At 42.8% G+C, this 23,969-nt stretch overlaps 2 protein-coding genes and 1 pseudogene across 3 annotated transcripts; 1 reads left to right on the top strand and 2 right to left on the bottom strand.

The window, feature by feature from the left end:
* Positions 1 to 207: 207 nt before the first annotated feature.
* LOC139576631 (tetraspanin-16-like) lies at positions 208 to 8,106 on the bottom strand. Of its 2 annotated transcripts, none has more exons than XM_071402928.1 (8): positions 8,060 to 8,106; positions 6,845 to 6,930; positions 6,288 to 6,485; positions 6,051 to 6,125; positions 5,794 to 5,901; positions 5,504 to 5,659; positions 5,323 to 5,406; positions 208 to 425 (listed from the first exon to the last, which is right to left on the bottom strand). In XM_071402928.1, exons 2-8 carry the CDS (start codon positions 6,911 to 6,913, stop codon positions 360 to 362), a joined length of 756 nt encoding a protein of 251 aa, XP_071259029.1. In that variant the 5' UTR covers positions 6,914 to 6,930; positions 8,060 to 8,106; the 3' UTR covers positions 208 to 359. The 2 variants fall into 2 exon arrangements, with proteins under 2 accessions (XP_071259029.1, XP_071259035.1); XM_071402934.1 differs by having other exon boundaries at positions 6,857 to 6,930; positions 8,060 to 8,086.
* A 361-nt stretch (positions 8,107 to 8,467) lies between these two features.
* On the top strand, positions 8,468 to 9,775 carry LOC139567830 (WD repeat-containing protein 74 pseudogene; annotated as a pseudogene).
* A 262-nt stretch (positions 9,776 to 10,037) lies between these two features.
* On the bottom strand, positions 10,038 to 22,991 carry LOC139576622 (tetraspanin-1-like). Its single transcript, XM_071402918.1, has 8 exons — positions 22,670 to 22,991; positions 18,865 to 18,940; positions 14,142 to 14,357; positions 11,978 to 12,052; positions 11,494 to 11,601; positions 11,194 to 11,319; positions 10,761 to 10,853; positions 10,038 to 10,577 (listed from the first exon to the last, which is right to left on the bottom strand). Exons 2-8 carry the CDS (start codon positions 18,919 to 18,921, stop codon positions 10,518 to 10,520), a joined length of 735 nt encoding a protein of 244 aa, XP_071259019.1. The 5' UTR covers positions 18,922 to 18,940; positions 22,670 to 22,991; the 3' UTR covers positions 10,038 to 10,517.
* Positions 22,992 to 23,969: the final 978 nt, after the last annotated feature.

Below are 23,969 nucleotides of genomic sequence, written 5' to 3'. Positions count from 1 at the left end.
GTAAAAATCTTCATTTTTGCCCTTGAGCAAGGCAGTTAACCCCCAACACTCTGCTCCCTGGGTGCCGATGACATCAATTAAGGCAGCCCCCTGCACCTCTCTGATTCAGAGGTGTTGAGTTAAACGAGGAAGACACATTTCGGTTGAATGAATTCAGTTGTGCAACTGACTAGGTTTCCCATTCCCAGTGAAAACAAAGTACATAGCTTTAAAAATAATATATTCAACTTTTAATATAACCAAAATAACAGATACAATTTCAACTAAGGAAAACACACAAACTTTTATAATTTAGCAGAACTTTATTGTTGCCTGTGTGGGTTGTTGGTGTCCTCCAGGTGTGGATGGACCCTTTGGCTTCACCATGGATGCCTCATGAGCCCCAACTTCACAAACAAAACCATGGCAAGGATCATGGAGGATAACTGCAAAGAGGAGAGGACAGGAAAACAATGACTTGAAGCCAAGCAACATTCTCTATTCAGCAACCAATTGCTATAGAATAGATAGCTATCAAACTAAGAATACTCTTTAGGTCCTAATGGTGAGCTACTGTAGAAAAAGCATTACTATGCTTTAAAAAGTGCAGTTCTTTTCAGCAATAGTCCTTGGGTCTGAGAGAGGTTAAAGTTCTCCAGAAGAACTTGAGAGAGCAGTGTAACTCATAGGGAGATTCTCAATTGGGCAAAAGTCCACTCCTCAACTCCTCTTCCTCCTTTCCTCCGTGACCCGGAAACCGATAAGTGGTTAAGGACAGTTGAAATTCGTTAGTAAGTGAACAGAGGAGTTTGCGCCCTTCCTCAATTACTTTGTTTGGCAAAGAATACTGAAGTGCATCCTCTGCGAAGTGTTTTGAAATCTGCCACTCCCCCTTTGAATCAGCTGTTTACTCAGAGGGGAAAAGCATGCACAGATTTAAAAATTCTACATTACTAATCTTTTTGTATTTTTACCACTTTACACATGTATTTTGCGATTCCTTCTCTGTAAACGTCATCTGCCTGATGACGAGCTAGTGGAGAAAGAGTCACTTCATACAAGCACTTTTTTTTTTCTTTTTTTTTAACACGTTTCCTCTCCTCGATTACTTTTGACATTTTTTAAAAAGAGGTCAAATCAAAATCAAATCAATCTTTATTTGTCACATGCGCCGAAAACAACAAGTGTAGAAATTTACTGTGAAATGCTTACTTACAAGCCCTTAACCAACAGTGCAGTTCAAGAAGAGTTAAGAAAATATTTACCAAGTAGACTAAAATAAAAAGTTATAATAGAAAGTAACACAATAAGAATAACGAGGCTATATACAGGGGGCACCGGTACCTAGTCATTGTGCGGGGGTACAGGTTAGTTGAGGTAAATTGTACATGTAGGTAGGGGTGAAGTGACTATGCATAGATAATAAACAGCGAGTAGCAGCAGTGTACAAAAGGGACGGGGGGGTCAATGTAAATTGTGCGGTGGCTTTATTAATTGTTCAGCAGTCTTATGGCTTGGGGGTAGAAGCTGTTGAGGAGCCTTTTGGTCCTAGACTTGGCGCTCCAGTACTGCTTGCCGAGCGGTAGCAGAGTGACTGGGTGACTGGAGTCTCTGACAATTTTATGGGCTTTCCTCTGACACCGCCTATTATATAGGTCCTGGATGGCAGGAAGCTTGGGCCCAGTGATGTACTGGGCCGTTCGCACTACCCTCTGTAGCGCCTTACGGTCAGATGCCGAGCAGTTGCCATACCAGGCGGTGATGTAACCGGTCAGGATGCTCTCGATGGTGCAGTTGTAGAACCTTTTGAGGATCTGGGGACCCATGCCAAATCTTTTCAGTCTCCTGAGGGGGAAAAGGTTTAGCGTTAGGGTCATCTGTGGATCTGTTAGGGCGGTATGTGAATTGGAGTGGGTCTAGGGTGTCCGGGAGGATGCTGTGACCAGCCAGCCTTTCAAAGCATTTCATGGCTACCGGCGTGAGTGCCACGGGGCCGTAATCATTTAGGCAGGTTACCTTTGCTTCCTTGGGCACATGGACTATGGTGGTCTGCTCAAAACATGTAGGTATTACAGACTCGGTCAGGGAGAGGTTGAAAATGTCAGTGAAGACACTTGACAGTTGGTCCGCGCATGCTTTGAGTACACGCCCTGGTAATCCGTCTGGCCCAGTGGCTATGTGAATGTTGACCTGTTCAAAGGTTTTGTTCACATCGGCTACCGAGAGCGTTATCACACAGTCATCCAGAACAGCTGGTGCTCTCGTACATGCTTCAGTGTTGCTTGCCTCGAAGCGAACATAAAAGGCATTTAGCTCATCTGCTAGGCTCGCGTCACAGGGCAACTCGCGTCTGGGTTTCCCTTTGTAGTCCGTAATAGTTTTCAAGCCCTGCCACAACTGACGAGCGTCAGAGCCGGTGTAGTAGGATTCAATCTTAATCCTATATTGACGCTTTGCTTGTTTGATGGTTCGTCTGAGGGCATAGCGTGATTTCTTATAAGTGTCCGGATTAGTCTCCTGCTCCTTGAAAGCAGCAGCTCTAGCCTTTAGCTCAATGCAGATGTTGCCTGTAATCCATGGCTTCTGGTTGGGATATGTACGTACAGTCACTGTGGGGACAACGTCGTCGATGCACTTATTGATGAAGCCATTGACTGAGGTGGTGTCATGACTGGCCTGCTCGGGTCAGGTTACCGTGGACCACAATCCTACAGAGAGATCTCTCACACCCACCAGAAGGGAAGAGATCGAGAGGTATGGAGATGGGGGGATTTTATGACACCTCACGCCCATTGTAAATCTTAAGGCAGTAGACAAAATTCCTTTGTCCTGTCACTATGGAGAACCGGCCTCAGAACATGTAATAAATGGACTTTGGGACAATAGGTTTCGTCAGCCACAATGGTGGTAATGACGATAGATGGAATATGAAAATAATGTTGTTTTTTTATGTTATTAAAAGTTAAAGGACGACGGTATAACGAAAACATTGTAACTTTAAGAGTTTTCCTTATGTGTGCCTACTGTTTGCATATTGTATGTTGTGTGGAAAATGTCCTGATCAAAGAGAATGTTTTTGTAAAGATGAAATGTGAAGTTAGTTGTCTAAATTGGATCTGAGTAAAATCCAGACCTTGCCTCGTAACTTGGTATGCCCAGAGAATTGCCCTAAATGCGGAAACGCCCATTTCTGACCCCAGGGTATAAAACATGAGTTAAGAATTAACATATTAGACTAGCTGCAGCCAAGGTCTGAGTGGTCAGCAAACCCAAAACGCAACACAAGGTTGAAGAAGACAAAGGAACCTTTTAACAACCTATGTTACGGACGAGTAGCTGTATCTAAACGGGGTAAATTCAAGCAGGACCACCCGGTCACCACTCTCCAAGGAATTCTGTGTCTACACTGTTTTCCTTCACATGCTGGAACCATCCACATGGCTGATTAGCCCTCCTCCGAAAACCACTTTTCAGAGCAAGGGTGAGGAAACAGACCACCAAGAGAAATGACACTGACATCGTGAGGAGAAACAGAGAGTTACACCCGGTAACCGAAGATGGACCGTCATCAGAGAAGTCGGAATCCGGTCCACGCAGAGACACCCATCTGAGACCTTCAACACGTAATTACATCATTATATTCTGACCCATAAGAGCGGCAGTTCGAGGCAAGGTTAGGGTTAAAATAAGCATAGCTGACAAATGCACCCAAGTGTGTTTTTCTCTCGTGCACTCTCTCTCTCTTTTGAAATCCCCATTTTGTGTAACCCGCGTCATAATGTGTTGGCCCGCTAGGGACCTGTTTTATCGTACTAAGTTCTAATCAATAGCCTAGACTGTGTTTGTGTATGTGTATCTTATATTATAATTTTAGCTTGTTAGCAAATAAATAATCAACTCAATTGGTGTGGTACGGACTTATTTGGTGAGACTCGGGTTTGTGCAGATTCCCGGATTATGCGACGTTCAGAATGAGACTGTAGAGGAAATTGATTGATTAGCGACTGTTGTAAAATCAATATTCTGATATTCTTTGAGTTAATTTGGGAAATATATCCAAACTTTAACATGGTGCGCCAGGTTAATGAGTTAATAATTGCCCGATTCATTTAATCACGTAATTATAAACTTTTAATCATTTGACGAGCAGCAGTCGTCACATTAATCAATACAACGTCACGACAGTGGTGTACTCCTCAATGCCATTGGATGAATCCCGGAACATATTCCAGTCTGTGCTAGCAAAACAGTCCTGTAGTGTAGCATCCGTGCCATCTTACCACTTCCGTATTGAGCGAGTCACTGGTACTTCCTACTTTAGTTTTTGCTTGTAAGCAGGAATCAGGAGGATAGAATTATGGTCATATTTGTCAAATGGAGGGTGAGGGAGAGCTTTGTATGCATCTCTGTGTGTGGAATAAAGGTGGTCTTGGATTTTTTTTTTCTGGTTGCACATGTGACATGCTGGTAAAAATTTGGTAAAACTGATTTAAGTTTGCCTGCATTAAAGTCCCCGGCCACTAGGAGCGCCGCTTCTGGGTGAGCATTTTCTTCTTTGCTTATGGCCTTATAGAGTTGGTTGAGCGTGGTCTTAGTGCCAGCTTCGTTCTGTGGTGGTAAATAGACGGCTACGAATAATATAGATGAGAACTTTCTTGGTAGATAGTGTGGTCTACAGCTTATCATAAGGTAAGGTGCTCTACCTCAGGCGAGCAATACCTCAAGACTTCTTTAATATTAGACATTGCGCACCAGCTGTTATTGACAAAGACACACACCCCCAACCCCTTCTCTTACCAGAGGTAGCGTCTCTGTTCTGCCGGTGCATGAAACATCCCGCTAGCTCTATATTGTCTGTAACGTCGTTCAGCCACGTCTTGGTGAAATATAAGATGTTACAGTTTTTAATGTCCCGTTGGTGGGATAATCTTAATCGTAGGTCATCAATTTTATTTTCCAATGATTGCACGTAAGCAAGAAGAACGGATGGCAGTGGGAGTTTACTCGCTCGCCTACGGATTCTCAGAAGGCTGCCCGATCTGCGGCACCTTTTCCTTGTTGGACTCGTTAAAGGAAAAAGTTTCTTCCAGTCCGCGATGAGTAATCGCTGTTCTGATGTCCAGAAGTTATTTTCGGTCATAAGAGACGGTAGCAGCAACATTATGTACACAATAAGTAAAAAAATAGGTTACACAAAACAACTAACAAAATAGCACAATTGGTTGGGAGAATGTAAAACGTCAGCCATGTTCTTCGGCACCATCTTTTCATCAGGTGAGGAGAGGACAGAGGAGATGACGCGAGGAGTCAAGCAAAACCGATTGAGATTCTCCCATACCATACCTCCATCATACATATGCAGCCAGCTGCTGATCCCAGGATGACACTCTGCTCTCTGATCACTGTGATGACCTTACCAAAGCAGCTCTGGGGGAAACACACAGGGGGCATTTGGCTTAAGGCTTTACAGCATTAGATCACAGACTGATACAACATAGTGCAGTGAGGCACTGGATTAGGTTACCTGTGGTTGGATCAGACTTGGAGTGATGGTGATACCGTCACAGTCTGCAAGGGTCTTGTTCACACAGCAAGTCTTAGGGTAGTTCAAACCCGTGGTAGTACTGAACACAGAGCCCTTGAAATCTACAGTCGAGTTCTCAAAACCACAGCATTTGAACTAAGAGATGAAAAACCAATAAAGACATCAAAGACATTAGCTGTAATAACTACTGTCTGGGAAGCTCTGGTGGTCAAAGGAACCAAATAGTAAAGCCAAGCCTATTTGGACCTTTCCCCATTAGAGCCTCTCACCTTGACCATGACTGTGTTCCATGCTGTTGAGATTGGGTCTGTTGCCGCTGGGCCCATATAGGCAGTCATAAGGGAATTCTTGCTTGCATCACGTACCACTAAGCTAACCTGTCACATATAGACATCACAGCTTATTGAAAGGCATAGCCTGGCTAGGCTATATCATACAAATAATTAATTAATTTACAGGGCTCTAAATTATGATATAGATTTGCTTACTTGATGATACAGATGCCAGCATGTTCATTTATTCTTACCAGATTCCGGTACGTCAAGACAAAAATAGTCCCAATGATTTCAGCAACAAATAGCATTGTCACGATGAAGAAAAACTGTTCAGGGTACAAAAAATGCAGAGATAGTGAAAATGTTGCCTCTTATTGAAGCTTGCAGGGGGAAAAGAGTGGGACATTTACAACTCTGCAGTAGTATAACACAGTAAGACAATTATTGTCTGGTGCCTTGAAATTGACTGCACAACTGTTGTCTCTCACCAGCATGATAAAGAAGCGGTTCTCTTTCCAAGCCCCACAGCAGCCGATGAGACCCGTGAAAGACAGCACTGAGCCCATACCAATACAGATGTAGCTGATGTAGATGAGCTGAGACGAGTAGGAGCCCAGGACATCTACAAACGTAGCTGCTCCATATCTAATCCATGCGCCAAGCCCCAGCAGCACAAAGCCACTTATCTGGAGGGGAGAGAAAGATGATTGTGTTCTTTCATTTTTTAAATTTTTATCATCTGTTAATAAATTGCATTTGAGTTGTTATGGACCTGTTTTTTTTTCTTCTATGTTTTGCCAGATGGATTTCTCAGGCTAGGTAATATTACAATGACAACAACAGCAGTTGCTGTCTTCTTCTGTGTGTTTGACTTTTGCAATGCATTCACAAACCTCGGTTTTATGAGAGGGCAACTATATTTCTATAGCTAGCTAAGAACAGTTTACATTATCGATTATAGAAGAATGTTCATTATTTGCATTTCAAACACAGACACAGTTCAACTGGGCTTTGTTTGCTAGCTAGGCAACATTTAGCTACTTACAACAAGTATCACACAAAGCAGCAACATCAAATACCGCATCCATGTGTACAGTTTGTCATGTCTAGCCATTTTGCAAGTTCGACCTTCTATAATGAAAGGAGAAAATATATGACAAAATTATACAGAACAGGATAGGCTTATAATAATACTAGTTAATGGGACGAACAGGATAGGCTTATAATAATACTAGTTAATGGGACACATTTTTGATTAACAGCTGAGAGATGGGACTGAAGAAATGTAACTACTCTCAAATTCAAAGATGGAGCTATGGATGCCAGGACTGACCATCCATTAGATACAAATGTTAACCATGTTTTGCAGCTATACAGTTTGTTTAAATTTACATTGTTTACAAACAATAGAATATATATGCTTATACAATTTTGGGTTTGAATGTGGTAAAGCAGTTTAACTAATGTTAAGCTCATGATAAATGTATGAGTTATATTCTTCAAGAGTAAATAGCTATCTAATACTATCACTAATTAAAAATATGGATACAAAAATGGATGTAACAATCCCAGATTCTCCCTTTAATAACTAACATTAACGATCAGTTCGAGCTGGCTAGTGTTAGCTAACTAACGTGGCTAGCTAACTATTAGCCTAGCTAGAGTGACCTGACCATGGATCGCTTGCTACTGGCAGTTAGCTAACTTAGCTAGTCAACCCTCTATGTTGAGACGTTATAGTTAAATTAGCTATCTAGCTAGCGCCATTTAAGATAGCGAGCTAACGTTAGCGTCTGTCCTTACTTTTAATAGGTACAGACGATTTAGGCCTACTGCTATTAAGGCCTACTTGCTGCCAACTGTCTGTGTCTGCCTGGCCAACAGGTGTCATATTCTCGGTCCAGTCACAACACACTGCGGTCAAAACCAGTACAGTATGAAGAAAGGCTAAAACTGCTTCTCCAATAGAAATCCCCGATCACACTCGTAGGCGATGTCATGGCGACTTTGCTAGCTAAACTCATGCGTAGAAAACGCCATATAGTCTAACGGTCGTCTCGCGCCTGTGCGCATGTGCAGGCCGTCAAAATCAAATGCACTCCTTAAAGTTGTTTTATGACGAAAATGAAAACGTGTCAGTTTGTCACTTTCACAAGGTTGGAGTAATAACATGTTCAACTACTTAAGACATCGCCTCGAATCTACATTGTGCCTTTAGATTTCACTTCTCTCATTGACTTTTTAAACCACAAACACCTGCCTGATCGATTGCCTGTTTCGCAAGCGTTCCCGGAAGTCTCGCGATGTTGCCTCTGGGTTTAACAACTGTGCTGTGTTTTTATTTTTTAATCAGACGTCATCGGTCGTTTTATTAGGGGCGTTGCACTCTCACTGTCACACACACACACTTACAAGAACCAATCATGTTCAGAGTTCTATGAAATATTGTAATAGCCCTGGGGATATTGTACATTCAATACACTTTTTTGTTGCCAAAAATAGTAATAATAATAATAAATATATATATTATTTATGTTAGCTACATTTCAAGGAAGTTGGTATAGAAGGGCATGCAAACAACTCCAGAGTGAGTTTAGTTTTAATAGGAAAACTACAGCTATTGCAGTACAGACTCAACAGGAAAACAGTCTGTACATCCGCAACACAGACTTTTGGCAGACCTCTATTTCTTTAGTGTCTGTCTGTTCAGAAAGGATGCAAAACGGAGATTCACCACAGCACACAGAATAACGTGTTAGAATTTTTGTTTTCTTGACAATATTTTCATTCTTTTTCATGGCAGACAAAAGTCAAGTGTGCTCAGTATGGGTGGGATTGGAAACAGGGATATTAAAAGGAGTGAGCCTATCCAAAAAACAGGCTTTCAACTTCTGTGAGATGAGCAGCCTGAGCTTGGACCAGGAAGTGTGTGTCCTAGGCTGGGGAGATCAACATGAGACTGAGGTACTGGTGGGGTCTGTGAATGGCACAGTGAAAGACATTTAGCACAGAGAAGTGCATCTTCGCTGAGACCAGACAGTGTGGGGAGAGCACCCAGGGCAGGTTCACAGGACTTGCCGTCACAGACAGTGCTCTGATCACGTGTGTGGAGACGGGACTGCTGAGGGTCTGGAAGGAGGGCAGCACAGACACAGTTGAGATAAATGCTGGGACGAATATTTGTCGGATGCGACAGAATCCCACGCAGCGCAACCAAGTGGCCACAGGAGGGAAGGAGAATGGCCTAAAGGTCTGGGATCTGGAGAGTCCTGAAACACCCATTTTCACCTCCAAGAATGTACGTAATGACTGGCTGGACTTGCGAATGCCAGAGTGGGTTAGAGACATGGCCTTCATCCCAGACTCCGACAAGATCGTCACCTGCACAGGTCACCACCAGGTGTGAGTGTATGAGCCAGCCTCTCCCCAGAGGCGTCCGGTTCTGGAGGCTCATTTTGGGGAGTACACCCTCACAGCCCTCTCCCTCCCTGCCAACCAAGACAGTGTTGTAGTGGGCAACACACATGGAGAACTCGCCATCTTAGATTTGCGGAAAGGTCTGGTGCGTGGGTGTTTGCAGGGGCTGGCAGGAGGAGTGCGGGGGCTGCAGTGCCACCCCTCTCCCTCTGGTGGCTTCCAGTGGTTTGGATTGCTTTCTGAGAGTACACAGGCTGGAGGACCGCTCCCTACAGCACAAGGTGTATCTAAAGTCACGACTCAACTGTGTGCTTTGTCCAGCAAAGATCTAGAGCTGAGCAGTTCAGCAGTAACCGGAGATGTGGAGGAAGTGAAAGAAGAGGAAGGGGAAGTGGATGAGGTGTGGGACACTATGGAGATGATAAAAGACCAGGCTAAGAAGAGAGCAACAGAAGAGGAGGCCGTAGTTACAGGTGTAGAGAAGACTACGAAGAAAAGAAAAGTGGTCAAATGACCCACAGTGGAGAGCTTAAGGAAAGGGCTGTGCTCTCTATGAGAAACGCAGAAGCTAAAACAAAAATTCTAACACGTTATTCTGTGTGCTGTGGTGAATCTCCGTTTTGCATCCTTTCTGAACAGACAGACACTAAAGAAAGAAATTCAAACAGCAGATGGACACCACACAGATTTAACTATTTTAGAGAGAACTTGGACTAGGAAAGATATGTGTGCCTTTGATACCAAAACGTGAGTTGAACAAACTTACTTTAAAAACATTGCCGTTAAACAATAGTTACAATGCAATAAATCAGTTAAACCTATTTTCAGAGCGTTGCAAGTTGCAACCTTTTTATTCATTCTCCAGAGCATGTAGCATCTGTAGAAAATCAATTAATAAAATTATAAAAAGTGGCACATATATATATGTCCTGACATTGAATTGATAATGTTATTATAATATAAATCTTGATGATACTGTGCAGAGTGGAATGGAGTTAGGACGCAATGTATTGCTTCAATCTAAATGTAAGACAGCATCATTTTCAAGTGAAATATGTATACAATACAATAAAAGATTAATACAAATAGACATTTCCCATATCCAATAATCTTGTACAGGATTTAATTTAAACTGGCTCAGTGGTGGGACGCCTCTCCTTTTCACAAAGCTTCCTTAGATTTCTCTTCAGCCTTGGTGATTTCAGAGATTCTTATGCATCCATCCTGGTAGTTGTCCTAAGGAGTGTCCAGAGATGCCATCCAGGCAGATGACTCTATGGCCCTCCCTCCTCCACTGGTTTTCAGCCACTCTTTGAGCCTATTATGCAGTACAAAGTCATGGAGACAACCATCGCCAATATCTAGGGAAACAGGAACAGTAAATAAATGCTTTGGTTATGCAAAACTTTTAAACAAAGCCCGCTGTACGAAACTGAACACATCACTTTTGTTGAATTGGCATATAATTTGCATCTACATTTGTGGTATTTCAAAACAATGAGATTGTGACCTTGAAATAGACAGAGGGAATGAGTCAACATTACCTCAAGAGCAGCGATTCCCAATGCCACTGCCACAATGACAATAGTGTTTTCATCAATCAGTTGCTTAAACTTTGGGAAGCAGCCAGTGACTGTCTGTGGGGACACACAAATGTAATACAGTTATTTAGACAGGTGAGGCCACTGGGTGTTCAACTGTAAAGTGTGTTACATTCTCAAATGAGCCTTCCATTGATGAGTTCGAGTATGGATGTAGTGTGATTAACTTGAGGTGATGAGTTCAGAACTCGTACCAAGTTTGTACCCGCACTGACTAGGTTCCAGTTTAATAACGTTTACTTCAACGTACATCGTCACCCTTATACTCAGGCCAGTTCCATCAACAGTGAGACTACTGCGCAGGCGTACTAATAACAGAGTGATATCACCGTAATAACAGAAATGTAGGGATACTTAAAAGATGAACTTAACATACAGCAATTGTATCATTACAAGAGCTGAAAACAGCACTGTGGCAGCACTGTTGAGGATAGAGATGGGTGGATTTTTCAAATGGAGAGTCAGTGAAGTCTGTATAGTTGTAGAATCCACAGCACTTTAGCTAGAGTGGACACAGAGAGATCTTATTAGAACAATTCTGTTGACTAAACTGAATAAGATTTCTAATACACAAGCACATAAAAATGACATAATAATGTAATTTGAGACATTATTTGTAGGCCTAATATGTTATTTCCAAGGTATTAAAACAGGCCGGCAGGATATTGTAAAGTACCGTATCCATAGTAGCATTCCAGAGAGCAGTGACGTCTGAATTTTCTCCATAGTCCTTCTTAATGTTCTGAACCACTTTGGTGCCCAGTTTCTCAATCAACTCACCTGCCTGAAAGACATAACACAAATCACACACTCTTAGAAAAAAGGGTTCCAAAAGGGTTCTTCGGCTGTCCCCATAGGAGAACTCTTTTTGGTTCCATGTAGCATTCCAGGTAGAACCCTTTTGGGTTCTATGTAGAACCCTCTGTGGAAAGGGTTCTTATGGAACCCAAAATAGTTCTACCTGGAACCAAAAGGGTTCTACCTCGAACAAAAAGGGGTTCTTCAAAGGGTTCGCCTATGGGGACAGCCGAAGAACCCTTTTAGATTCTAGATAGCACATTTCTTTCTAAGAGTGTAGTCTTTTCATCAAATGCTCCACATACAGTCTTTAACCACCTTTAGCAATATGAGGAGAGTGAATGGGCTCTATGTACGCTTACCAAGGGTTTAAACACCAGGATAACCACTGCTCCAGCCACCTCTGCAATGAACACCACCAACACAATAACAAAGAACTAGAAAAAGAGGAAAAGGAGACCATAAGAAAGAGAGATTGAGTGGCTGGACTGAGAAAACTGTTTACAGTGCATTTACACACATTTCATATATACTGAACAAAAATATAAACACAACATGTAAAGTGTTGGTCCTATGTTTCATGAGCTGAAATAAAAAGATCCCAGAAATGTTCCATATGCACAAAAAGCTTATTGCTCTCACATTTTGTGCAAAAATTCATTTATATCCCTGTTAGTAAGCATTTCTCCTTTGCCAAGATATTCTTTCCACCTGACAGATGTGGCATATCAAGAAGCTGATTAAACAACATGATCATTACACAGGTGCACCTTGTGCTGTGTACAATAAAAAGCCACTCTAAAATGTGCTGCTGTCACACAACACAATGCCACAGATGTCTCAAGTTGAGGGAACGTGCAATTGGCATGCTGACTGCAGGAATGTCCACCAGAACTGTTGCCAGAGAATGTAATGTTAATTTCTCTACCATAAGCCGCCTCCAACGTCGTTTTAGAGGATTTGGCAGTACGTCCAAACGGCCTCACAACCGCAGACCACGTGTAACCACGCCAGCCCAGGACCTCCACATCTGACTTCTTCACCTGCGGGATTGTCTAAGACCAGCCACCTGGACAGCTGATGAAACTGTGGGTTTGCACAACCAAAGAATTTCTGCACAAACTGTCTCAGGGAATCACATCTGCACGCTCGTTGTCCTCACCGGGGTCTTGACCTGACTGCAGTTTGGCGTCATAACCAACTTCAGTGGGCAAATGCTCCTCTTTAATGGCCACTGGCATGGTGGAGAAGTGTGCTCTTCACAGATGAATCCCAGTTTCAACTGTACCGGGCAGATGGCGTCATGTGGGCGAGCGGTTTGCTGATGTCAACGTTGTGAACAGAGTGCCCCATGGTGGCGGTGGGGTTATGGTATGGGCGGGCATAAGCTACAGACAACAAACACAATTGCCTTTTATCGCTGGAAATTTGAATGCATAGAGATACCATGATGAGATTCTGAGGCCCATTGTTGTGCCATTCATCTGCCGTCATCACCTAATGTTTTAGTGTGATAATGCACGGCCCCATGTCGCAAGGATCTGTACAAAATTCCTGGAAGCTGAAAATGTCCCAGTTCTTCCATGGCCTGCATACTCACGAGACATGTCACCCATTAAGCACGTTTGGGATGCTCTGGATTGACATGTACGACAGCTTTTTCCAGTTCCCGCCAATATCCAGCAACTTCGCACAGCCATTTAAGAGGAGTGGGACATCATTCCACAGGCCACATTCAACAGCCTGATCAACTCTATGCGAAGGAAGGGCCTCTCGAGGGGGCAGCAGTCTAAGGCACTGCATCGCAGTGCTAAAGGCGTCACTACAGATCCGGGTTCGATCCCTGGCTGTGTTGCAGCCGGCCACGACTGGGAGGCCCATGAAGTGGTGCACAATTGGCCCAGTGTCGTCCGGATTAGGGGAGGGTTTGGCCGGCTAGGATGTCCTTGTCCCATCTCGCCCTAGCAACTCCTTGTGACGGCCGGGTGCATGAACGCTGACTTCAGTCGCCAGTTGTACGGTGTTTCCTCTGACACATTGGTTTGGCTGGCCTCCGGGTTAAGCGAGCAATGTGTCGAGACGGGTCGTGTTTCGGAGGACTCATGACTCTCGACCTTTGCCTCTCCTGAGTCCGTACGGGAGTTGCAGCAGTTTTTTTTTGCATAATAATAAAAAATAATATGCAAAGGAGTTGTTGCCCTGCATGAGCAAATGGTGGTCACACTAGATCTTTTTTAAGGTATCTGTGACCAACAGATGCATACCTGTATTCCCAGTCATGTGAAATCCATAGATTAGGGCCTAATGAATTTATTTCAATTGACTGATTTCCTTATATGAACTGTAAGTCAGTAAAATCTTTGAAATTGTTGCATTTATCCATGTTGCTACCTACTCTACTGTAGAACATTCTGAAAGGAGAGATTAGGAGTTTGACAATCAAGCTTGTTGACTGAGTCAGTGTCAATCACATTGGTGACAACATAGCACATATATACTGAATAGCTCATGTTTGAGGTGACCTACCAGGAGCAGCATACACCTGCTCTCCTTCATGGCGCCACAGCATCCCAGGAAACCTATGATCAGCAGCACTGCCCCCACAGCAATCAACAGGTAGCCCACGTTTAGGATCTGGTTCATCTCCGCCGGAGCGTCTTTTATCCCCTTGAGGAACCCCAGGATCGAGCCGCTGTCCACCTTCACCCAGATCCCCACACCCAGGATGGCAGCGCCTGCCAACTGGGGGAAAAGAGCATAGCATTGTTCGGTGGTTTCCATTAATTCAATGAAGACCACGTCAACTGCTGCCCTTTGTGTCTTACCTAACATGCACATACAGTGCTTTCTGAAAGTATTCCTCCCCCTTGACTTATTCCGCATTTAGTTGTTACAGCCTGAATTCAAAATTGATTAAGGGGCAGCAGGTAGCCTAGTGGTTAGAGCGTTGGACTAGTAACCGAAAAGGTTGCGAGATTGAATCCCCGAGCTGACAAGGTACAAATCTGTCGTTCTGCCCCTGAACAAGGCAGTTAACCCACTGTTCCTGTTCCCCTCATCTACATACAGAAATCCCATTTACTGTATATAAGTATTCACACCCTTGAGTCACTTTGGCTGGGCCACTCAAGGACTTTCATATTCTTAAGCATTCCAGCGTTGCTTCGGGTGTATGATTGGGGTCATGGTCCTGTTGGAACGTAAATCACACCCCAGTCTAAGGTCATTTGCACTCTGAAGCAGGTTCTCATTAAGGATTTTCCTGTATTAGGCTCCATTCCTTGTTCCCTCTATCCTTATCAGTCCCTGCTGCTGAAAAGCATCCCCATAGCCTAATGCTGCCACCACCATGCTTCACGGTAGGGATGGTGTTAGATGGGTGATGAGCTGTGCCTGGCTTTCTCCAGACATAGCACTTTGCATTCCGGCCAAATAATTACATTTTGTCTCATCAGACCACAGAATATTTTGCCTTATGATCTCAGAGTCTTTCACTCCAGGCATGCTGTCATGTGTCTTTTTCTCAGGAGTACCTTCTGTTTTGCCAATCACCCATAAAGCCCAGATTGGTGAAGTGCTGTGGAGACTTGTCCTTCTGGCAGGTTCTCAGCCAAGGTTCCAAGGTAGTTCTGTCAGAGTGGTCATTGGATTCATGGTCACCTCCCTGACTAAGGTCCTTTCCAGGTTGTTCATTTTGGTCGGACGGCCAGCTCTAGGCAGAGTCTGAGTAGTTCTATATTTATGGAGTCCACTGTGCTCTTGAAAAATTTCAACACTATAGAAATTGTTTTATACCCTTCCCCAAATATATGCCTCATCACAAGTCTATCTCGGAGAGTAACTTGGACTTCATGGTAAGGTTTCTGCTTTGACATACGCTGTTAACTGTTGGACCTTATATAGACAGTTGGGTTTCTTCCTACATCGTGTCCAAACAATTGAATTGGCCACAGGTGGACTCCAATCAAATTGTAGTGACCTCTCAAGGATGATCAAGGGAAATTGGATGCACCTTAGATCAATTTGGAGTCTCATAGCAAAGGGGTGTGAATACTTACACTACCGTTAAAAAGTTTGGGGTCACTTAGAAATGTCCTTGTTTTGAAAGAAAAGCACATTTTTTTGTTCATTAAAATAACATCAAATTAATCAGAAATACAGTGTAGACATTGTTAATGTTGTAAATGACTATTGTAGCTTGCAACGGCTGACTTTATATGGCATATCTACATAGGCGTACAGAGGTCCATTATCAGCAACCATCACTCCTGTGTTCCAATGGCACGTTGTGTTAGCCTTTTAAAATGATAAACTTGACTTAGCTAACACGGAACCCAAACCGGCTGTGCGCGTGCACCATCGTGCATACATTTATTTTGTCCCACCACACCAAATGCAGGTTACAATATCAAAACAAACTCTGAACCAATTACATTAATTTGGGGACAGGTCGAAAAGCATTAAACATTTATGGCAATTTAACTAGCTTGCACTTGCTAGCTAATTTGTTCTATTTAGCTAGCTTGCTGTTGCTAGCTAATTTGTCCTGGGATATAAACATTGAGTTGTTATTTTACCTGAAATGCACAAGGTCCTCTACTCCGACAATTAATCCACACATAAACCGGTCAAACAAATAGTTTCTAGTCATCTCTCCTCAATCTAGGCTTTTTCTTCTCTTGACTTTATATTGCGATTGGCAACTTTCATAAATTAGGTGCATTGCTGCCACTGACCTCGTTCGTCTTTCAGTCACCCACGTGGGTATAGCCAATGAGGAGATGGCACGTGGGTACCTGCTTCTATAAACCAACGAGGAGATGGGAGAGGCAGGACTTGCAGCGCGATCTGCGTCACAAATAGAACTGACTTCTATTTTAGCGCTTGGCAATGCAGACGCGAGCAGTGTGGGTGCAGTAATTGAATAATATATATTTCTAAATGTATTTTGCAACGCTCGGTCTAGTCAGCCTGTAATTGATCATTAGAAAACCCTTTTGCAATTGTTAGCACAGCTGAAAACTGTTGTTCTGAATAAAGAAGCAATACAACTGGCCTTCTTTAGACTAGTTGAGTATCTGGAGCATCAGCATTTGTGGGTCCGATTACAGGCTCAAAATGGCCAGAAACAAAGCACTTTCTTCTGAAGCTTATCAGTTTATTCTTGTTCTGAGAAATGAAGGCTATTCCATGCGAGAAATTGCCAAGAAACTGAAGATCTCGTACAACGCTGTTTACTACTCCCTTCACAGAACAGCTCAAACTGGCTCTAACCAGAATAGAAAGAGGAGTAGGAGGCCCCGGTGCACAACTGAGCAAGAGGACAAGTACATTAGTGTCTAGTTTGAGAAACAAACGCCTCACAAGTCCTCAAATGGCAGCTTCATTAAATAGTACCCGCAAAACACCAGTCTCAACGTCAACAGTCAGGAGGCGACTCCGGGATGCTGGCCTTCTGTCGTCAAGGCCTTGAAGGCGTGGAGACATTGGCTTTAGGGGGATAAACACCCTTTTCTCATCTGGACTGACCACCGCAATCTGGAGTACATCCGGGCGGCGAGGAGACTGAACCCTCGCCAGGCAAGATGGGCCATGTTTTTCACCCGTTTTGTCTTCACCCTTTCCTACAGACCAGGCTCTCAGAACGTTAAGGCAGACGCATTGTCCCGGCTGTATGACACAGAGGAGCGGCCCATGGATCCCACTCTCATACTCCCGGCCTCTTGCCTGGTGGCACCGGTAGTGTGGGAGCTGGACGTGGACATTGAGCAGGCGTTGCATACAGAGCCCGCTCCCCTTCAGTGTCCGGCTGGGCGTCTGTACGTTCCGTCTGCTGTCCGCGACCGGCTAATCTATTGGGCCCATACGTCACCCTCCTCTGGTCATCCTGGTATCAGTCGGACGGTGCGCTGTCTTAGTGGGAAGTACTGGTGGCCCACTTCAGCTAAGGACGTGAGGGTTTATGTTACCTCCTGCTCAGTGTGCACTCAGTGCAAGGCTCCTCGACACCTGCCCAGAGGTAAGTTAAAACCCTTACCCGTTCCACAACGGCCATTGTCGCACCTGTCGGTGGATTTCCTGACTGATCTTCCTCCTTCACAGGGTAACACCACGATCCTGGTCGTTGTGGATCGTTTTTCTAAGTTCTGTCATCTCCTCCCTTTGCCCGGTCTCCCTACGGCCCTACAGACTGCGGAGGCTCTATTTACACACGTCTTCCGGCACTACGGGGTGCCTGAGGATATAGTGTCTGATCAGGGTCCCCAGTTCACGTCGAGGGTCTGGAGGGCGTTCATGGAACGTCTGGGGGTCTCGGTCAGCCTTACCTCAGGTTTTCACCCTGAGAGTAACGGGCAGGTGGAGAGAGTTAACCAGGATGTGGGTACGTTTCTGAGGTCTTATTGCCAGGACCGGCCGGGGGAGTGGGCAGCGTTCGTGCCCTGGGCAGAGATGGCCCAGAACTCACTCCGCCACTCCTCCACTAACCTTTCTCCCTACCAGTGCGTATTGGGGTATCAGCCGGTTCTGGCTACTTGGCTTCAGAGTCAGACCGAGGCTCCTGTGGTGGACGACTGGTTCCGGCGCGCGGAGGAGACATGGGGCACCGCCCATGTCCATCTTCAGCGCGCCGTACTGCGCCAGAAAGTATTTTAAATGGACAATTTGTTTTTGCTTTTCTTTCAAAAACAAGGACATTTTTAAGTGACCCCAAACTTCTGAACGGTAGTGTATTCTAAAAACATGTTTTCAGTTTGTTATTATGGGGTATTGTATGTAGATGGTTCAGATTTTTTATTGATTTAATCCATTTTGAATTCGGGCTGTAACAACAAAATGTGGAAAAAGTCAAGAGGTATGAATACGTTCTACATTTCTCTTTTCATCTTTATTTTTTCATGCCTACATAGGTATTTTCCAGTAAAAAAATTTTATAGCTCCTTCATTTGGCTTGCAGCACATCACACTATTCAACTCTGTGCCTAATCTTTTTATCTGGTCCAAAATGACATGTCTGTGTCATAAAAAGTAGTAAAACCATAACAAATGTCTGTCCTTTTGTTTCATGTTCTCATAACTTTTTCACCTTGCAATTTAGATACCGTTTTTCTGGGACAGAGAATAAGGATCAGAAGTAGTAAGTGATAAGGAGTGTTCTGATTGCCTGCATATTCATTATTGTGAAGCATAACTGAACTCCGCTATTATCATCAGTAATTTACTCAAAAAGATGAAAACATCTCCAACTTACAAAGATGATGCCATTAAAAGCAAACATCATGACTTTGAGAAATCCGAAGCAACCCATTCTTGATGAATTCTTCTGCCTGGAAGAAAAGAAGAGGAAAAGGTGAGAAAGGGAACATTTATGAATAATCACCTATGGTAATGATGAGAATGTTTAGAAATTATGAGACTTCTGAATCATTAAGATGAGATCAGAGGTCAAAAGTCTGAACTAAATCTACTGCCTATGTCTGTAGCCTACTGTCTATAGGCCTGTTTAGAGGAGGAAGCATGACCAAAGGTTCTCTTTAATTCAATGGGGAAGTACCATCTTAACAAAACAGCTAAATTATGTACTTCTTATGATGTTATATATCAATGACATTTTGGAAATTGTATGTTGAGGGTTTTGGTCACAATCTTATCTTGCAAACTTACACCCGGAACCCTTCTACACCTGAATAAACATTTGACTCATATTGAATGATATTGGAAGGTGACAGTTATGATTTTGTAGACACAATCAGTCACTAAGGAAGCAAATATATATTCTGTCAAACAACAGAGACAAAGCGTTTCTCTACTACTCTAGCACACAGTTGTTCCGTGTCATTTGCAATGAGTTGTTATGTCTGGCTAATTAGGTGACGGATTAACAGTTCTACACACGCCTTGATGCTGTTTGCTGTCTCTGACTTGTTACCAGGAAACCAGCCCTTTGTCATCTACAGTAAGACGCGGGAAGGAAGGAGTGCGGAAAAACACCAGCCACTTACCTTATCCTCCCTATCACCGTATCGTCCTTGAACAGTCAAGAGCACCCTTGCTTTTTTTTGTACTAATGTAATTTACTGTACAGTCCGCTTTCCCAACACCAACGAGAGTTAAGTGAGCCGTTGCTTTAGAATTAAGGAAAGTCCAAAGGCAATGACAAGGCAGCATGTTCCACTGAATTTTCATTTAAAATGGGCCACTAAACAAATAACTTGGCCCCTAAACAGATTAAAATTATACAAGAAGCAGACCAGTCCCATAGCCTAATTGTCAGAAAGAGTATTCACAGTAATTTACTCGGTCTGAAAACACTTCTTCCACCTGGGGCCACAAAATGTACAATGTAAAATACATCTAATTACAAGAAAGCTATCAAAATGTTCAACATGGTCTGCTATTCAGATGAGAACAGTGTCCATCACCTGTCCAGACTGCACAAGGAAATTGTAAGGAACTTTATCTTCCTCGCCCTCAGTGTCAATCAGAGGCCTATTAAAACACAGGAGCCCATTACACACACACTGCAGGTTTATGTCCTGTCCTGTTTGCTAGTTAAACCATCTATGGATCATCTCATCCTGCTCTGTTCTATGACCCCATGTGGTGCCCTTTACCACTATGTGTGTTTAGGACTGTCTGTCTGCATATGACCATTAGGATGGGAACAGGGATTGAGTGACTAAACGACAGCTGGTTTGTACTGTACTCTTAATAACAGCAATAACAAACAAATAGCACTCTGTGGCAGTAGCACCAGTAGTGTGACAGTGAACTCTATCAAGGAGTTTCTGATTGACATGCGTGTCATTTTCTTTCTGATTTTCTGATTAAAGTATCCATAAGTGTGTTTATCGTATACGGTCCCAGATAGTGTACTTAGAGAGTGAAATGGCATCGGCATACAGTACAAGTACTGAGAGATGGATGCTAAACGTCAGGATGTTTATCAATGTGTCAATGTTTAGCCATGAGCATCAGGTTAATCATATGAATGGGCCAGAGGGCGCGTAGCAACATATCCTGAATTGGGTTTCCCCCTTTCATTCGCAGAGTTTTTCCTGCAAGTGGCCACTCATCTTCTGCCTTCACAAAGCCATAGGCAACAGTGGTGGGCATAGTTAGCCTGGTGATGTATTAACAACCACAGTCACGTGCGAATGACTAAGAAAACATCCCAGCCAGGAGCCATCAACACAAAGACAAAGGTGAGTATAATATACAGTAGCTATGGCCCTTAGGACTTTACATGCTTTGAAAATTTAAATGCAATAAACACAAAGCAGCTAAATAAGAACATAATTTAGACAAGAGTAACGTAAAAACGAAATCAATAGCTACAATGATCAGGTGAATTTCAGGCAAGTATTCTTTAAGCTGCTGAATAATATGACACAGTGAGTGGCATTGCTTTGTTGATATCATGTTAGGAGTAATGTGGTATTCAGTCATGAAGGCTAGGATAATGAATTCATCCACAAGGAAGCCAGTGGGGACACACCTGGTGACAAATATTTCCCGGAATGATGATCAAGATAACAAATGTCTGTTGACGAACATGCCAATTAACGTCTAGAGGAAAGAAAGTATAGACATCATATTTATCAAAGCTTCATCTCCGTCAGCTGTCATCCCGTGTAACAGTTTACCTAATATGGTTCAATGACAATTCCTAACATTTAGTCTACTCCAAAATGGGAAAGTTTGAAATGTATGAAGGATTACATTTTTGAAGGTAGGTTTCCTCATGAGCCCTAGGGTAGTGCTTTGAGTTATGGGGTTTTGGCTTAATGGTAATACATGAAAATATTCCATCAGGAAAAAATCTAAATAATTGTCAGGAAGAGTATACACAGTAATTCACTCACAGAGACAACCGTGTCAGACTCTCTGTCTGAGCGTGCTAAAACTCTAAACACTGGACAAATCTAAAAGGATGTCATGAGCTTTGTTCCGTCCAACTGGCGACAGATTTTCATTCGAATATTCTAAAATGTGTATATAAACTATGCGCATTTTCCCAGCAGAGATGTGTTTCCATCAAATTGGCTTGCTGCAGATAAAAGGCTATGCGTGCAACATTGTGCACATAAAGATATATTTTGCAGTTAAAATGGGTTTCCATCCCATTTTCAACTCTACTGAGGTGTTTCTCACAAAAAAGGTGCCTTAGGCTACATAAAGTACCACAGCATGAAACAAGTGTTTCTAAAAATCCCCTATGGGGAAAAATGAATGGTGGAAAAACAATTGGAACCATTTTCCTGTTTGACCGCTAGCTTTTATGGGTATTATGACGCCTCCATTGTGGGGCTCTATAGTAAGTGTGTCCACTGGTATTGGCACGTGCTAAAGCGTACGTATGAGATTATCATGGACAAAAGTGTGAGATTTTTTTTAAATGGCAGCAAAGCATCGATTATCATGTCACCATAATAAAACCCTCGATATTTATTGGGAAGGCGCATCAAGCTCAGCACCTTTCACTATCACCACCGTGTTAAATTCATCATGATTTATTTTATCTGTAACCTAATAAATTACAGTTCATGCTTTCCCGACAAATCGTAGTGGGGGACTACAAGTCATCGCGTGACTTCCAAATTTACTTCGACATGATGGTTATTATATCAATATTTGCGCATAAAAGCGTTTCCACCTACATTTCGCATAATTTATTTTACCGACACAAAAAGGTCTCATCTTGTCTAGCGTATTTTGTTTTGTCGACATTTTGAAAGTTTACCGAAAAATGTTCTGTTGCCATTACTCGCCTAAAACGGTTGGATGGAAACCTGGTTGTAGAGAGGAATAATTACAGGCTTGAGTCAAGGTCTCATGAGAGGAACAAATAATGAATTGTTGGAATCCATGTTGTCACTGCACCTGACTACAGGAGAATATAAAACACAACATCAAATTCATACTCTATGGAGCATTTTCAACAAACAGATGAGTCAACCCTTGTTATTCTCACTTATAATTGTTTACCCTACAGTGGAGTGGTACAACAGGTTTCGTTGAGACTCAGAGAGAAAGAGAGGGAGTCTGGGCCTTACCTTCACTGGGGTGATGGAGGCTGTTGCTGGGAGAGCGAATGTGGGCGTCAGTAAACTGGCTGATTTACCTGTGTTCTCGGAGAGTGACCTGTACTGCGTTTTTCTCTCCTACACACAAACTCTCTCGTTCTCTTCCTGTGCTTCTCGGTGGCTGCAGGTTAGTTATAAACAGTGAAGGAGGGGGCGTGCTGAGGCAAACAGGTGGGAGTGATTCAGGTTTCAGAGGCAAGGAGCTCACTTCCCTGTGGAGTAGAAGTCCCACCTGAGGTAGTGTCACAGCAATGTTACAGCTACATACACACAGGCATAAGCACATTCTATCACCATTTTTACCTGTGGCATCACTGTATATCAAAGTGGGCTTTTGGAGACGTGAATGGTATGGAAGCAGAGAAACAATATATCTATGGATTTTTAAGAAAATGTTATTTAATTAACATACTATAAGACCTATGTGAGTTCCATTGAAAGCATTGTTTTGTAGACATAGGATAATTCATCAGTCGAAATGTTTCTCTTGCTTAGAAATTTGCTCATACTTTGACCCTAGTCTTCCCATGACAGCCTCTAATGAAAGGTAGACTTTCACAATCATGCAAGAATCTGAGTTGAGCTTTAAAAATACCCAGAGTGACAGTGATGGAGGAATTTGGAGGAGGTAAATTGTAATAAATGTATAATAACCAGATTAACTTGTATTTTTCAATTCACCGCCTTCGATGATAAGCAATCAAACAGTATCCTACCAGTTGAAACAGTGGCCGGGTGAAACAGAACCTTATGGAGTCGGAAGCGTCTGTGAATTGACCATTTCACTGCCTATCTATTTTTCAACATTAACCATAAAGTAACTGTCCATTGAAAATCTAACTTGTAAAAGTTAATATTCTGTTAACTCATACCCAAATTACATTGTTGACTCATCCTATACTCGTGTGGCCAAGGCATAAATTGGAGGGGGAAAAAAACACTTAAATAAAACCCACCTTAAACTTGTATCTCAAATGGATCGCTTCAAAAATGCTTGTATTTCCTCAGAGGATGATGTCATTCCAACAGAAAAGCTGCTTTTTAACATACTTAAAATACATTGGAAGTAAAACTATTTCACTTATATTGTAATTAATTACCCTATAGGTCATATTTAATAGAAATGTGGAAACACTGGACAGTTACTTCAATACAGTATTGTGGTGAGTATATGATTTTAGCTCAAGTCTAATGACCATTTATATCAGGTTAGAGCATTAGCATTCAAGTACCTTGACTTACTCAACATCAATGAAATTATTTAGAACAT

This window comes from Salvelinus alpinus, chromosome 1 (assembly GCF_045679555.1).
Source record: "Salvelinus alpinus chromosome 1, SLU_Salpinus.1, whole genome shotgun sequence".
NCBI lineage: Eukaryota > Metazoa > Chordata > Actinopteri > Salmoniformes > Salmonidae > Salvelinus > Salvelinus alpinus.
Note: the sequence above shows the minus strand (reverse complement) of the source record. Positions and strands in the feature narration are given on the sequence as shown.

What these genes read in the sequence shown, in the direction of transcription:
- LOC139576631 (XM_071402928.1), bottom strand. Translation starts at nt 6,913, where the DNA reads ATGGCTAGACATGACAAACTGTACACATGGATGCGGTATTTGATGTTG. An exon ending in TCTTGACGTACCGGAATCTG is followed by an intron (nt 5,902 to 6,050) that starts GTAAGAATAAAT and finishes TATATGTGACAG; the next exon opens with GTTAGCTTAGTGGTACGTGA. An exon ending in CAAGTCTGATCCAACCACAG is followed by an intron (nt 5,407 to 5,503) that starts GTAACCTAATCC and finishes TGTTTCCCCCAG; the next exon opens with AGCTGCTTTGGTAAGGTCAT.
- LOC139576622 (XM_071402918.1), bottom strand. Translation starts at nt 18,921, where the DNA reads ATGGGTTGCTTCGGATTTCTCAAAGTCATGATGTTTGCTTTTAATGGC. An exon ending in CTTTTAATGGCATCATCTTT is followed by an intron (nt 14,358 to 18,864) that starts GTAAGTTGGAGA and finishes CTTTTCCCCCAG; the next exon opens with TTGGCAGGCGCTGCCATCCT. An exon ending in TGGGAATCGCTGCTCTTGAG is followed by an intron (nt 10,578 to 10,760) that starts GTAATGTTGACT and finishes CTGTTTCCCTAG; the next exon opens with ATATTGGCGATGGTTGTCTC.